This window comes from Neovison vison, chromosome 12, assembly GCF_020171115.1.
Source record: "Neovison vison isolate M4711 chromosome 12, ASM_NN_V1, whole genome shotgun sequence".
Lineage (NCBI taxonomy): Eukaryota > Metazoa > Chordata > Mammalia > Carnivora > Mustelidae > Neogale > Neogale vison.
Window position 1 is genome coordinate 5104859 of NC_058102.1, and position 13171 is coordinate 5118029.

The following is a 13171-nucleotide window of genomic DNA, read 5'->3' on the forward strand; positions in this document are numbered from 1 at the left end:
GCCTGTGGAGAGGCGCCCAGCCCGGAAGGAACCCACAGCGGGGCGAAGGGCAGAGGGTGACCCCGGCCATAAGGCCCGCGCTCCAGGCTCCAGATCGCAGACAGGCCTGCCCGCCTGGGCCCGCCCCCGCTTGCTGACTCAGGCGATCAGCAAAAGAGCTGCCTTGTTCACACTCAAGGGCACAAAGGGAAGGACGGAAGGTACTCACGCTGTACTCGGCGGACACTCCTCTGTCTGTCTCCCGAAGCGAGCTCCAGGGGAACTGGCCAGTAACTTTATATAAGTTTACAGAGAAACTAGGAGACAAAAGGACAGAGCTTTAGATGCTGCAAGTGATTATAACTCGTACACATCTAAATCAACAGATCTAAAAATACTCTTCTGGGACGCCTGAGTGGCTCAGTGGGTTGAGCCACTGCCTTCGGCTCGGGTCGTGATCCTAGGGTCCTGGGATCGAGCCCCGCATCGGGCTCTCTGCTCAGTGGGGAGCCTGCTTCTCTCTCTGCCTCTGCCTGCCTCTCTGCCATCTGTCTCTCTGACAAATAAATAAAAAAAATAAAATGAAATACACTTCCGGGGCTCATCGTCACAAGGAAAGCTACAGCACGCTGTGACAACACACGACGGCCAGCTGCTCCAGCCAAGTGTCTTTTCACAACCAATGTGTCTACTACAACTAAGAACCAGGCCACTGTACTCAATGGTCTGTTTGGCTTCCTACTTTCTCTCGAAGTTTCCAGGCCGTGGTTTGAAGAAGGACAGGCCATACGAAGTCTCTTTGGTTCCATACGAAAACTGAAAAGTCACCTTTTCTGCACGGCCTAGAAGATTAGGGAGTTTGAGGCCAAGCACCTAGAAGGAACAGAAAAACAGCGGCGGTTTACATGGTAGGAAGGGTAAGTGTGAAGAAAGACTTTGCTGGCAAAGGAGCCTCATAAACCCAGGACAGAACCGCAGACTACGGGTCTGGCTTTCCCTCCGTAACTGCTCTACTCTCTAAAACGTGCCTTTGCTGAGTGGACATCCTGCCCTACACACACACACACACACACACACACACACACACACGCGCGCGCGCGCGCGCCTCAAGGCGTGGGGCAGGCTCGCTTGCTGACCGCAAAGCCAGGAAAATCAACAGATTTGGAATTCAAGGGCATCTGAAGAAGAAACGTAATACAAACATTCTCCAAACCACTCCCAATCAACCACTGATGGTATCTTTGTTTTCAAACAAATCTGAAACATACCACAGTCGGGATGGAGTGAAGCAGGGGAGGCAGCTGGGGGCGGGGGACGCTTCTTGTGACGAGCCCTGGGTGATGTGTGGAAGTGGGGACTCGCTCTGTGTACCCAAAACTCCTCTAACACTGGAGGAGTTAAATTCCAGTGGCCGCGGGAATTTAAATTAAATGAAAAGTAAACCTGCTCTCATCAGTTCTGGGGAGGTCGGTGAGCAAGCACGTGCTAGCCTACACAGATGACGGTGTGGGAGAAGGTCTCCGAACGACCGTGGGTTTTGACAACAGTCACGTGTTACGAGCTCGTTATCGCAAGGCCTGCCAGGAGGAAGCAGATCATACCATGCTGCCTTCGTTGTTCCCAACCATGGTGTTATAGCTGCCGGTCAGTCTCCTCAGCTCGGTTACTTCGAAGGTAACGTCTAAGCCGTTTGGAAGGGCACCATCACCTACGCGCACAAAAAACATCGACCAGTAAGACGGCTGGAGTGTGCGGTTTCCTTTTCGGTCCCACTGCTAAAAAAAGACAAAAAGCCACTTGGAGGTTCATCTCATCTGACAAACACACCCTCTACTCTGAAGTCCAAGAACTTCCTTCCACAAGATCACAATACACCTCTGCACGTGAACAGCGGCTTCTAGCTCCCGCGGCAGAAGAGGGCGAACCAGCCGGCCTCTGCTGCGGGGAGCGGCCGCCAGCGGGGTGCTTTAGGCGCCCGCTGTCTGCAAGGGCATTTGTTCTCCTCCTAGGGAGTCCCTGCGAATACTTGGGGCTGCAACTCAACTGCCGCCAAAACACAGAATCCCTGGGACGAGAGGGACTCTAGGAACCCTGAAACAGAAGCAAGAAACACCAACACCAGTTAGGAGGTGACTGCCCCTATCTTTCTGCGAGCCGGGGGAGCAGGAGCTACCAGATGACCAGGGCCCGAGTCTGCGGCAGCCGCCTCGGCGTCCCCCAGGGGCCCCGGGGTGTTGGAGGGCACGGGGGAGCTCTGCAAAGGACGGGGGAGGGGGGCCCCTCCCAGAGAGGCAGGGCCGACCCCACAGCCCTGGTGGGGCAGCGGCCGCACGTGGGAAGCGGTCTCCACCCCGGCTCCTCGATGCTCAGACTCAGCCCAGGCCAGAGCCCCGGCACCATTTTTTTTTTTTAATTTAGTTAATAGGCTTTACTGTTTACAGCAGCTTTAGGTTTATAGAAAACGCGAGCACGAAGTATAGAGTGTTCCCACAGAGCCTCCCACAGACACACACATTTCCATCTGCGATCATCTTGCATTAACGTGGTAATGTCTGTCCCGAGTCACAAACCCCAGCGAGGCCTCGGGAGGGATCACGGTGGGATCTGCTAGTTCGTCCTCGCTGCCGTCCGCTCTAGAGGGTCTGCCGGATGGATGACGGCCGGCACCCGCACCACAGAATCACGCACAGCTGTACTTCTAGCTCCCAAACACTCCGCTGCCAACAAGACATGCCTCCCAGAAAAGCGCTCCCGAGTCGTGGACAGGCCACTTCTGTCACTTACGTGTCTGGCCTGGGGCAAGTTAAACCACCAAGCCTCGGTTTCCCCATCACTTCCCCAGGTTCTGGCGAGGCTTCCGAGGGATCCTGCACACCCACACGCTTACCAGAGCTCTGCCCGGCACGGCTGCGTCACTGCCCTCTTGGAGGGGGCAGGAAAGGTTGGCTGTCCCGCCCCACCGCCCCCGACCCGGCTCTGCTGGAACGGAAGCCCCTTGGGAAGCAGCCTATGCCATGCTCGCTGCCAGTCCCTCCCCGGTCCCCAGCACAGGGCCCACCCGCAGCAGGTGCCATCAGTCCGAGCACATGTCAACTAGGCCAGCTGACTTGTGCAAAGTCAAACAACAAACAAGCAAACGAGCAAACACTGAAAAGAGAAATCTTATGCCCGGTGCCCTCCGGCTGAAAGCACACGTGCAGATGGAGCCCGTCTGCCGAGAGCCCGAGGGCACCCAGGCGGGGACCTGGGCAGGGCGGGGCTATCCCAGTGAAGCCTGGCTCCCTCCCTCGGAGCCCTCCTAGAATGTGCACCAACCACCGGTTCAGATCATAGAATCTGCACAGTTCACCTGTCCCCCCTCAGCCTGACCCCGAAAAAGAAAAAATCCAGTCACCAGCCCCCGGGACAGTGAACTATCAAGACCTCCACGCTTCTTCATAACCCTCCAGGCGCCACGTCTGGCCACACGTTCAGCTTCTGTGACCCGCAGCACGGACAGGAAGGCTAGAGGGAGACACCACGCGATGGTGGGTACCTTGACACGTATCGATCAAAACATCCACTTGTCTGAATATTCCCAGGCGAAGCAGCTTTTCACGGGCTTCGTGAGATTTCCGCATCACCTGCGAGAGAGCACAGTGGGAGAAGGTCTTCGTCTAGGACAGAAACGCAGCTGGTGGCCGGCTGGTCAGGCCGGGGGGTCAGCGCTGCTGCTGAGTCACCGAGAAGCCCCACGGAGCCCGGAAAGGTGAAGGGACAGACGAGCACTCAGGAAGCAACAGCAAAGCCCCCTTCAGAAGCACAAACTGTGGGCAAGGGCAGGAAGCAGGTGCATTAACACGATCTTTCACAGAAACAAACAAAACGCTACTTAAGATGCTCTCTGCCGAGCAGGAGCCCTCGCAGAGGGGACGACCCATCGTTACAGTGTTGCGTCTGGTGCAGGAGACACCGTGTCGTTTGTGCCTTTTTGTGTTGCTCCCATTTCCTAACCCATGCTCCGCTGTTTTTTTCTCTCTCTGGCATTGACAGCAGTGCCTTCTGATGCCAGGGGTCCTTTCCTGCTGGATGGACAGGCAGGACAGAGCAGGAAAGGCTCTCAGGGAGCAGAGTGGGGCAGGACTCCTAATATGCATGGTTTACAGCTTGTCCGGCAGGAAAAGGGGAGTCATTCTGGAGTTTCTAGCACGGGACAGCCAGGGCGGAATTTCCTCAGCAGAGACAACGGTGGTGTGGATGAACATGGAGAAAGCAAAAGCAGTGCAGGGAGGCAGGAGAAGCTGCTGAGAGCAGCCCCAGGAGCTGAGGGGGAAGCTGTCGAGCACGGGTCATGGTGTCAAGGGAGGACAGACTACACACGTCGCACGTGGAGCCCAAGGACGGTCACTGACTGGATGGAGGGCAGGAGAGAGAGGAGGCGGAATCAACTTTCCGCTCTGGGCTAAGCGCCTGTGGGTAGCATTAGAGAAGTCAGGGACGGTGAGTTCTGTCTCTAGCCACACAGGGCTGGAGATGTCCGCAGAGATCCCATGAGGCAGGGGCACAGTCGGGGCCAAAGCTCAACCCGGAGGCCTGGCGAGAAGTGGAATGGAGGGAGCCTCCCGCAAGGCTGTAGCGAGGCTAAGGCTGGGGGTGAGAGCCTCTGGGCGACAATCCTCATGGAAAAGCAACACGTAAGGACAGTCACGGGAGAGAAGCTGACGGTGCAGCCTAATGTGAACATGGGGAGAGGGGCAGGCGGCCCAGGAGAGCTTGGGATCAGCGGAAATCAGGGGGAGAGAAAATGCTGAGAAAGAGAGTAGATGTAAACAACCTCGAAGGACAACAGAACAAGAGAAACGCATTCCATGTCGGTGACAGAGATCACTTCTGTCCTATGCCAGGAGCTCTTACAAATTAATAAAAGCCTAACAATCCATCTGGAAATGGGAGACACCAACAGGTAATTCACAAGATACTCGCACAGCTAATAAGCCTGGGAAAGGCGCTCAAACTCATTCACGGGGAAAAAGCCCCAGTGAAAACAAGGACATGGAGTATTTCACCGGACAGGTGGGCGAGAACTTTAAACGTGTTAATGTGAACAGATCTCCATATACTATCCAAAACGAAAGATGCAGGAAAATGTGGGGAATGGGGTTATCGTGTCTACACGTGGGCAACTCACCCTGCGTGGGAGTCCCAGCCCGAGGACCGCCGGGGAGGGAGACTGAGGCTGACGGGGGAGGGACATGCCTACCTGGCAGGACAGTGCCCTCTCAAACACCAGATGGCTAGATGCTTTTTTAAGATTGTGCTTATATATTACTTTAATCTTTTTTTTAAAAAACTAGCAATTCTCTCTAAAGTGAGAATGGCCAAACACGAGAGCATGCAGGGAGGGACTCTGCCAGCAACCGACTTGGGTCCGTGCTTGGGCGTTTGTGAAGAACACACAGCGGGACTGGCCTCCGCGGCAAGAGAGGCTGGAGGGAGGGACGGAAGCAAACACAGGTTAGCTTTGCGGGAGGCACCAGCGCGCAGGGGCAGGGGGCTCGGCTCAGGGGCACTGAGGCTCCCTTCAGGGTAGGAGGCAAGGTCATGTGCAGAGAGGCTCAAGGTGGGAGCTCAGGGCTTTGGGACAGGAGATCTGTAGGTTGTTGAGAAGGGAACGACAAACAGTGCCAAGCAGGGAGACTACTTGCCTCAATCAGGTTTTTCGCCTTAAAAACGTCTCCAATTTCACATATGATGATATCATCTTTCGTTCTTCCAAGTCCATCAAAATGAACGTGTTGCACAACCACCTACGTGCGACGAAGGGACATGGATTACTTTTTTTTTAGGTTTTAAGGGCTGGTCTGTTTTTATTTTTTGTTTAATTCCAGGGTAGATAACACAGTGTTCTCAGTTTCAGGTACAACACAGTGAGCCCCCGGCTCTGCACCTCACCCCGCGCTCATCAGGACAAGTGTGCCCTTCCGCCCTGTCCCCTGCTCCCTCCACCCCCCACTGGCCTCTCCGGTGGTGACCTCCAGTTTGTTCTCTGTTCTTTGTTTTTTTCTTTGTCCACGTGTTTTGTTTCTTAAGTTCAGCGTATGAGTGAACTCGTATGGTGTTTGTCTTTCCCTGACGGATTCCACTCCGCACCCCGCTCTCAGCTCCGTCCACGTCACTGCCAACAGCTCAATTTCGCTCTTTTTCGAGACTGAGGAGCTTCATTACACATCTATACCACATCTTCCTCCATTCATCAGTCCACGGACACTTGGCGGCTTCCACAGTCTGGCCACTGCAGATGATGCTGCGACACGCCAGTGCAATCTTTTCCAATTTCAGTTTTCATATTCTTTGGAACTACCGGGTCACAGGGCAATTCTAACTTTGACGACCCTCCACACCGTGTCCCACAGTGGCTGCAGCAGCCTGCACTCCCGCCCACAGTGCACAAGGGCTCCCCTTTCTCTGCATCCTCACCAGCACCTGTTGTTTCTTGTGTTGTTCATTTGAGCCGTTCTGGCAGGTGTGAGGTGACAGCTCACTGGGGCTCTGATTTGCAGTTACATAATGATGAGTGATGTGCAGCATCTTTTCTTACGTCTATCGGCCATCTGCATGTCTTCTTCGGAGAACTGTCTATACCTGTCTTCTGCCCATTTTCTAATTGGATTACTTGTTTTCTTCGTGTTAAGTGTAATTTCTTTATGTATTTTGGACACTAACGCGTTATTGGAGACGTCATTTGCAAATATCCTCTCCCGTCCGGTTTTAGGTTTGTTGACTGTTTCCTTTGCTGCGCAGAACCTTTTTATCTTGATGCAGTCCCAAGAGTTTAGTTTGCTTTTGTTTCTCTGCTTCAGGGAACCTATCTAGAAAAGAGCCATTACAGCCGACGTCAGAGACATTACTGCCTGTGCCCTACTCTAGGATTTTAATGGCTTCGGGACTCATTTAGGTCCTTAGTGCATTCTGAGTTAATGTTGTGTGTATGGTGTAGGAAAGTGCTCCACGTTCATTCTTTTGCAAGGACACGGATTATTAAGTATGATACGGGACAAGAGAGCAGGCATCCAGGCTAAAGACAAACGTCTGAAAGTTAATTCAAGGATTTCTTTTTTTTAGGTTTAATGACCAATACTTCTTAATTCCAGACTTTATTTATTTTCCTGCCTTTTAAGAAATCTGGTTACCTGAACTTATCCTCTGCCAGGTCTGTATTTCCTGTGCCTGAGACGTACAAGTATTGTGTAGCTGCCTGACCAAGGACCATAACGGTCCTAATTCCAAGCAGGCCGCAGAGGCCCCGTGTAGCCTTCCCAGCATTCGCCCAGAGCACTGGCCTTGGGCCGAAGCTGTGACCCCCAATTTAATAACTGTGCATCTTGCTAGAGAGCTTGTGCGCGTATCAGTAAACACGATAAATGCTGGCTCAGAGCCTCTTACCTCACTGTCATAAAACCTTACTTACTTATTAATTCATTCATTCCACAACGTACCGATCACCTAACACCCAGGCATCATTCTAAACACTGAGGACACAGCAGTGAACAGGATGTAAATTCCTGTCTCAATGGAGCTTAGTGGATAGTAATGAGTAACAGAGAAAAATAAAGCAGGGATAACAGGGAATATTAGGGAAATGCATATCTGAAAGTAATCAGAAGACTGCAGGAGACCTTAACTACACAGTCCCTGAAAATGTGCTTATACTTCTTTCCGCTGGACTTAAATTTCAAAGGCAACAAAGTTTAGGAACAGTTTCACTCTTTCTTCTGGACACAGTATACACTTAATTATAACTTGAGTATGTCCTTGAAATACTTCTTTTCTTATAACATAAATACAAAAATACATTTGTTTAAACTTCCCATATAAATAGATGATTTCTGGGGCGTGGGTGGCTCAGTGGGTTAAGCCTCTGCCTTTGGGTGAGGTCATGATCTCAGGGTCCTGGGATCGAGCCCCATATCGGGCTCTCTGCTCAGCAGGGGGCCTGCTTCCCCCTTCTCCTTTGCCCACCTCTCTGCCTACTTGCCATCTCTCTGTCAAATAAATAAAATCTAAAATAAATAAATAAATAAACAATTACTCTAAAACCAGAAGCCACTTTTAAAAAGTCACCAGCCTTTCTAAAACGTAGTTGGATACCAAGTCTTCTTAAATGAAGGCAATGGGACAGGTTAATCCTTCTGTCTCCCTGGGAGTCTGGGGAAGCGAATGGCTCCAGCAAGAACTGCATCAAGCCCTTCGGCAGAAACTCACATCTTTGTTTTCAAGAATCTCCTGTTTGGCTTCAGGTTCAACTTCAACAAACTCAGCTTCTTCTCCTAATGCGCCAAAATCAGGTCCATTAGGTGGAAGAGGCTCCAAACTCTGAAAGGGAGGGAGAAAACAGAGATTAAAAAACTTATGAAAAAAAACAAAAATCTTTGCATTTTGTCTTCAGATGGTGATCCAGAAAGCTCAGTACCGTGTTTCCCTCTATGGAGTGGAGGCTGGGAAGCAAAGGACAGACCTAATCATTGTTGATACACAAGTCCTGAACTGGCTGTGAGCTCCCTGGTGTCCAGTGTATTATTAATAAATAAAATAAGGATGAAACATAACTGAAAGGGACAGGAACGAACCTATGTTGACTGTGTCACGAATGGAGGCCTCTGGGGCTATGGCTATTTGGGCCTGTACACCTAGGACCCATCTGAAGAAAAAAAATAGTTACAAAATAAGGTGCCAAAAAGACATTTATCAAAGAGGTCAGCGGGGTGGCTCAGCTGATGAAGCATCTGACTCTTGATTTTGGCTCAGGTCATGAGATTCAGCCAGGTGTTAGGCTCTGCTCTCAGCGGGGGGCTGCTTGACATTCTCTCTCCCTCTCCCTCTGTCCCTCCCCCGGCTCAGGCGGGCCCACACGTGTGGACACACTCTCTATCCCCCCTCCAAATAAATACATAAATCTTTTTTTAAAAAAACATCGAAGAAAGGAAGAAAATTATTTTGTTTTAGAAAGTATCCTAATTTTTTTTTATCAAAATTGGATACATTTTAGAATAATGACACTGACAAGTCGAATTTCTAAACCATATTTCTCTGTACCCTGAAAGTCTCATTTACACATTAAAAGGAACTGCCTGGGCGCCTGGGTGGCTCAGTGGGTTAAGCCGCTGCCTTTGGCTCAGGTCATGATCTCAGGGTCCTGGGATCGAGTCCTGCATCGGGCTCTCTGCTCAGCAAGGAGCCTGCTTCCTCCTCTGTCTCTCTCTCTCTGCCTGCCTCTCTGCCTACTTGTGATTTCTCTCTGTCAAATAAATAAATAAATAATCTTTTTTTTTTAAAAATAAAAATAAATAAATAAAAGGAACTGCCTATGTTCATAAAATGTACCAGAGAGCTGTCACTTTCTACAACCTGAACTGACCTCTCCTCTCGAAAGCATTAAGGCAACTTCTGAATAAGGATTCCCTAAGCTGTGGCTGGTCTAGTACTTCCAGAAGACATGACAATGTGACAGGATTTATAATTACTCACACATATGATATTATATGTTACGTACCTGCCTGCTTAAATACAGGGATTCCCAGATACTCCTGGAAATGGATTCAGAAGGTCTACGGTGGCACCAGGCAAATGTACAGTTATGCAAGTTTGGGGAAAACTGTCCTAACCAACATCTGGCCGCTTCCTTACTCCACCAATTCTCAGCAAATAAGTGCTTTCAAGTGCGGCCGTGTTTGGCATCTGCGGTATGTGTGGCAGTGGAGACCCTGGGACACTACCCCTTTCCCCAGATACACTCGACAAACTCGTGATATTCCTCCACGTCCCGGTTGTCTGGGAAGGTAATGACCTGCCGTGTCCTCTTTCCCACTCCCACTCTAAAAGATTGCGATGGCACTCGAGTGTGCCTAGAGGTACAGAATGCAACCAGATTCCTCAGTGGGGCACATGAGGAACCTCTCCCTAAGGCCCACATCTGCGACCCCAAGTTCGACCTCTAGCACTCCCCCGAGCCTCATGTGCATGTCGGTGCAGACCTTTTCCTCTCCTCCCTGAAATGATCTGCCCGAAACGTCGTCTCTGTGAGCCATCCCTCCTCCTTCAGGCAGAAGCAGCCCCTGCTACGGTGGCACAGCCCTTGACACTGGCAGTTCACCCTGCCACGTCCCCAGCGCTGGGCTGACAGCAGAGCGCGAGACAGACCAGGCCTCGTGGTGGCTAAAGCGGAATATTTAGGTAAGTAAATAGGGAAAATAATGCTGGGCAAAGAATAGATCATTTGTTTCATATCACCTTTTCATTTCTGTGGTGTAATATTATAAAACGGAATCGTTACTATAATCTCTCAAAATATTAACCAAAAAAGTAACTTTTTATCTGCACCATTTCACAAATACGCTTCCTGTGTTTAAGTTTACATAGTGTAAAAAAAGGATATTAAATTTGTGCTAATTCTGTATGCAGAGTGTATCCTACGGTTAGGAAGATATGCCCATATTCATTCTACATGATCTGGATGTTTAGCAAATATGCTTTCTCTGGGCACAAGGTTTACATTCCACGACACAAAAAAACTTCCATTACAGTTCCTAAAATTTCAAAGCATGAAATAAGGCTCAGTAAAGATGTGCCATGCCCACCTGTATATTTTAGTCAGAAATTCAAACTTTAAGAGATGATATCTTTATGATTCCACAGTTCCATCAAAGCTTAATGCCCTAAAATAACGGCCTTACTAATAGAGATGCATTCATTCACCAAATATTAAGAAGCTATCAAGTGGCAAGCATGTACAAGCTCCTCACCCTCGTAAACTTACACTCCAGCGTCTGGAATATAACAGAGCAGGCACAGGTAAGTATTTGGTGAAATGAATTAAAATAAATATTTGGATCTAGCTCTGTGCTTTCAGCAGCTCAGCTTACCAGCTGGCAAGTTTTCTTTTCTCTTCTTCTTTTTTTTTTTTTTTAAAGATTTTATTTATTTGAGATGTGAGACAGAGAGAGTGTGTGTGTGTGTGCACAAGGCGGAAAGGAGCAGAAGAGGGAGAGGGAGTAGCAGACTCCCCACTGAGCAGGGAGCCTGACTAGGGCTCCATCCCAGGACCCTGGGATCGTGACCTGAGCAGAAGGCAGACGCTTCACCGATGGAGCCGCCCAGGCGCCCCCAGCAAGTTTTCTTGAACACTGTGTGCCAGGTACTGCGCAAGGATGTGCTAACTGAAGGGACAGAACATGCAATCAATTTAGCGAGTTATAAACAGCATCTTTAAAGTGATAAAGGCTCAAGTCAAATAGGAAATTTAAGAAAGCATAACATATTCATGGTAAATGCTGTTTCACAAAATTTTTGTTTCCCATATGCGTTAGGGTACTAGATAGCAAACATAAAATGTTTTCTGATTGTGAATCCTGACCAAAGCATTCAAGTGATGCTGGCCAGTGGGCTGTAAAGTTCAAATTAAAGAATATTGTTTTAAAGTATTTTATTTTTTATTTGACACAGAGAGACACAGCAAGAGAGGGCATACAAGCAGGGGGAGTGGGAGAGGGAGAAGCAGGCTTCCCGCTAAGCAGGGAGCCTGAGGTGGGGCTCGATCCCAGGACCCTGGGATCATGACCTGAGCTGAAGGCAGCCACTTAATGACTGAGCCACCCAGGCGCCCCCACATTAAAGAATATTTTTTACCAACATATTAATCAAAGCAGCGATTTTAGCACCAAAAGAGCTCAATAACAATGAAGACTTTTGTTGTTTTTTTCCTGTAACCCTATCAGCCGTGCCGGGCGCCTAGTAGACCACTGGTAAATGTTACGGAAATAAATGAATGAATGCTTACTTTGTTGACGATGTTACAAGGGATGCAAACCAAGTAAGATCCAGGTCCTACTGTAACATCCAGAAACCTAGACCACAAGACAGCAAGAGAAAAATCTAAAAGGAGCTAAGACAGGCGCCAGAGGAAAACACATCAAGGAAGTTATCAGCATGTCCAGACGAGGGCAGATAAGGAGGAGACTGATGGAGGAAGTGACCCGAACCGAGCTCTAAGAGATGGGACTATGGTCACGGCTGACGACGGGCCTGGGGGTGGGTGAATGAGGAGCTGCAGGACAAGCCCAAGGACCGTGTCAGAAGAGCTGCCGTGTTTCATCTGAATGTATGATCTGTGAAGGGGAGTCAAGTCCAGCCGCCCACACCAAGCTGAGGGGTCTGTGCTAAATTCTTTGGGAAGCGACGGGAAAGTATGGAAAACTCCTGAGCAGGACAAGTGAAAACAGTCGGAAAAGTAATGCGGAGGCCTGGGACTCAGGAGGTCTGAGTTTTGGAACATTCCGAGGCTCTAACGAACGGGGCCTTAGACAAATATTCACACATACTCTCTGGCTCTCACTTAAGATTAAGATAAAGGCGAGCAGTTTGGCAAGCAGTGGGGACGCCCCGAGCACCCAAGTACTTTTCACCCACTGTGTCTTAACTCTCGCAACAAACTGGTTAAGGGCTTTTCCTGCCTCCACTTGAAAAGAGGTAACTACAGCAGGGACAGCTTCTGTCTCTGCACCATAAGCAGGAGCAATGACGGCTCCTAGATGGGTCTGGGTCTTCAAAGGATACTGGGTGCTCTAGGGGTCCACCAGGACCCCAGCAGGAGCTGAGCGGGAGACTGCAGAAGGTGACCCGTAAGGAGAGAAGACGCCCGAAACGGCGGAGGCCAGAGAAGTCAACTCTCCAAGAGGAAAACTTGTTACTCCGCCCCGGGTCACCACGCAAAGTTCGCCAGTCCTTTCGGAGCCACCGCCTCGCCGAGTGACCTTGGGCAAGTCGCGCCCCTCCTCTGGGAACCGGTCTCCTGCTCCGAGGTCTGCGGGACCCGCTCGCAGCGTCTCTGCGGCCTCCACCACGAGGCGTCCAGGCCCCGCCGCCCTCGGCGCCCCCTTACCGAGGGAACCCCGGGCGCAGCCGCAAGAGCGTCTCCCCGCGGCGTTCGCCCCAGAGGTCACGCGGCCCGCGGGTCGCTGGGCCTCTTACCCTGGCGTGCACTGTCCCCATGGCTCCCTCTCCGGCCGCCGCCTCGTAGAGCTTCCCGGGGTGACCACCGCTCCGCTGGTGAGGGCAGAGGGCTGGCCCGCGGTGACGGAGCTGTCAATCAGCGTAACATCCACCAGACCCCGGACGCGGCGCACTGGGGGCAGCCATGATGCCCCGCCCCTTATCGTGA

At 50.7% G+C, this 13171-nt stretch overlaps 1 protein-coding gene across 1 annotated transcript in view; it reads right to left on the minus strand.

Moving 5' to 3' along the window:
- SAMM50 (SAMM50 sorting and assembly machinery component) overlaps positions 1–13154 on the minus strand; it is a 34541-nt gene extending 21387 nt beyond the window's left edge. Inside the window, exons 1-7 of the mRNA XM_044227003.1 lie at positions 12982–13154; positions 8221–8331; positions 5664–5765; positions 3515–3602; positions 1581–1687; positions 722–852; positions 209–296 (exon numbers count right to left, since the gene is read on the minus strand). Of these exons, the coding sequence (XP_044082938.1) occupies positions 209–296; positions 722–852; positions 1581–1687; positions 3515–3602; positions 5664–5765; positions 8221–8331; positions 12982–13002 (648 nt within the window). The 5' untranslated portion in view covers positions 13003–13154. The remainder of the gene's footprint in view (positions 1–208; positions 297–721; positions 853–1580; positions 1688–3514; positions 3603–5663; positions 5766–8220; positions 8332–12981) is intronic.
- Positions 13155–13171: the final 17 nt, after the last annotated feature.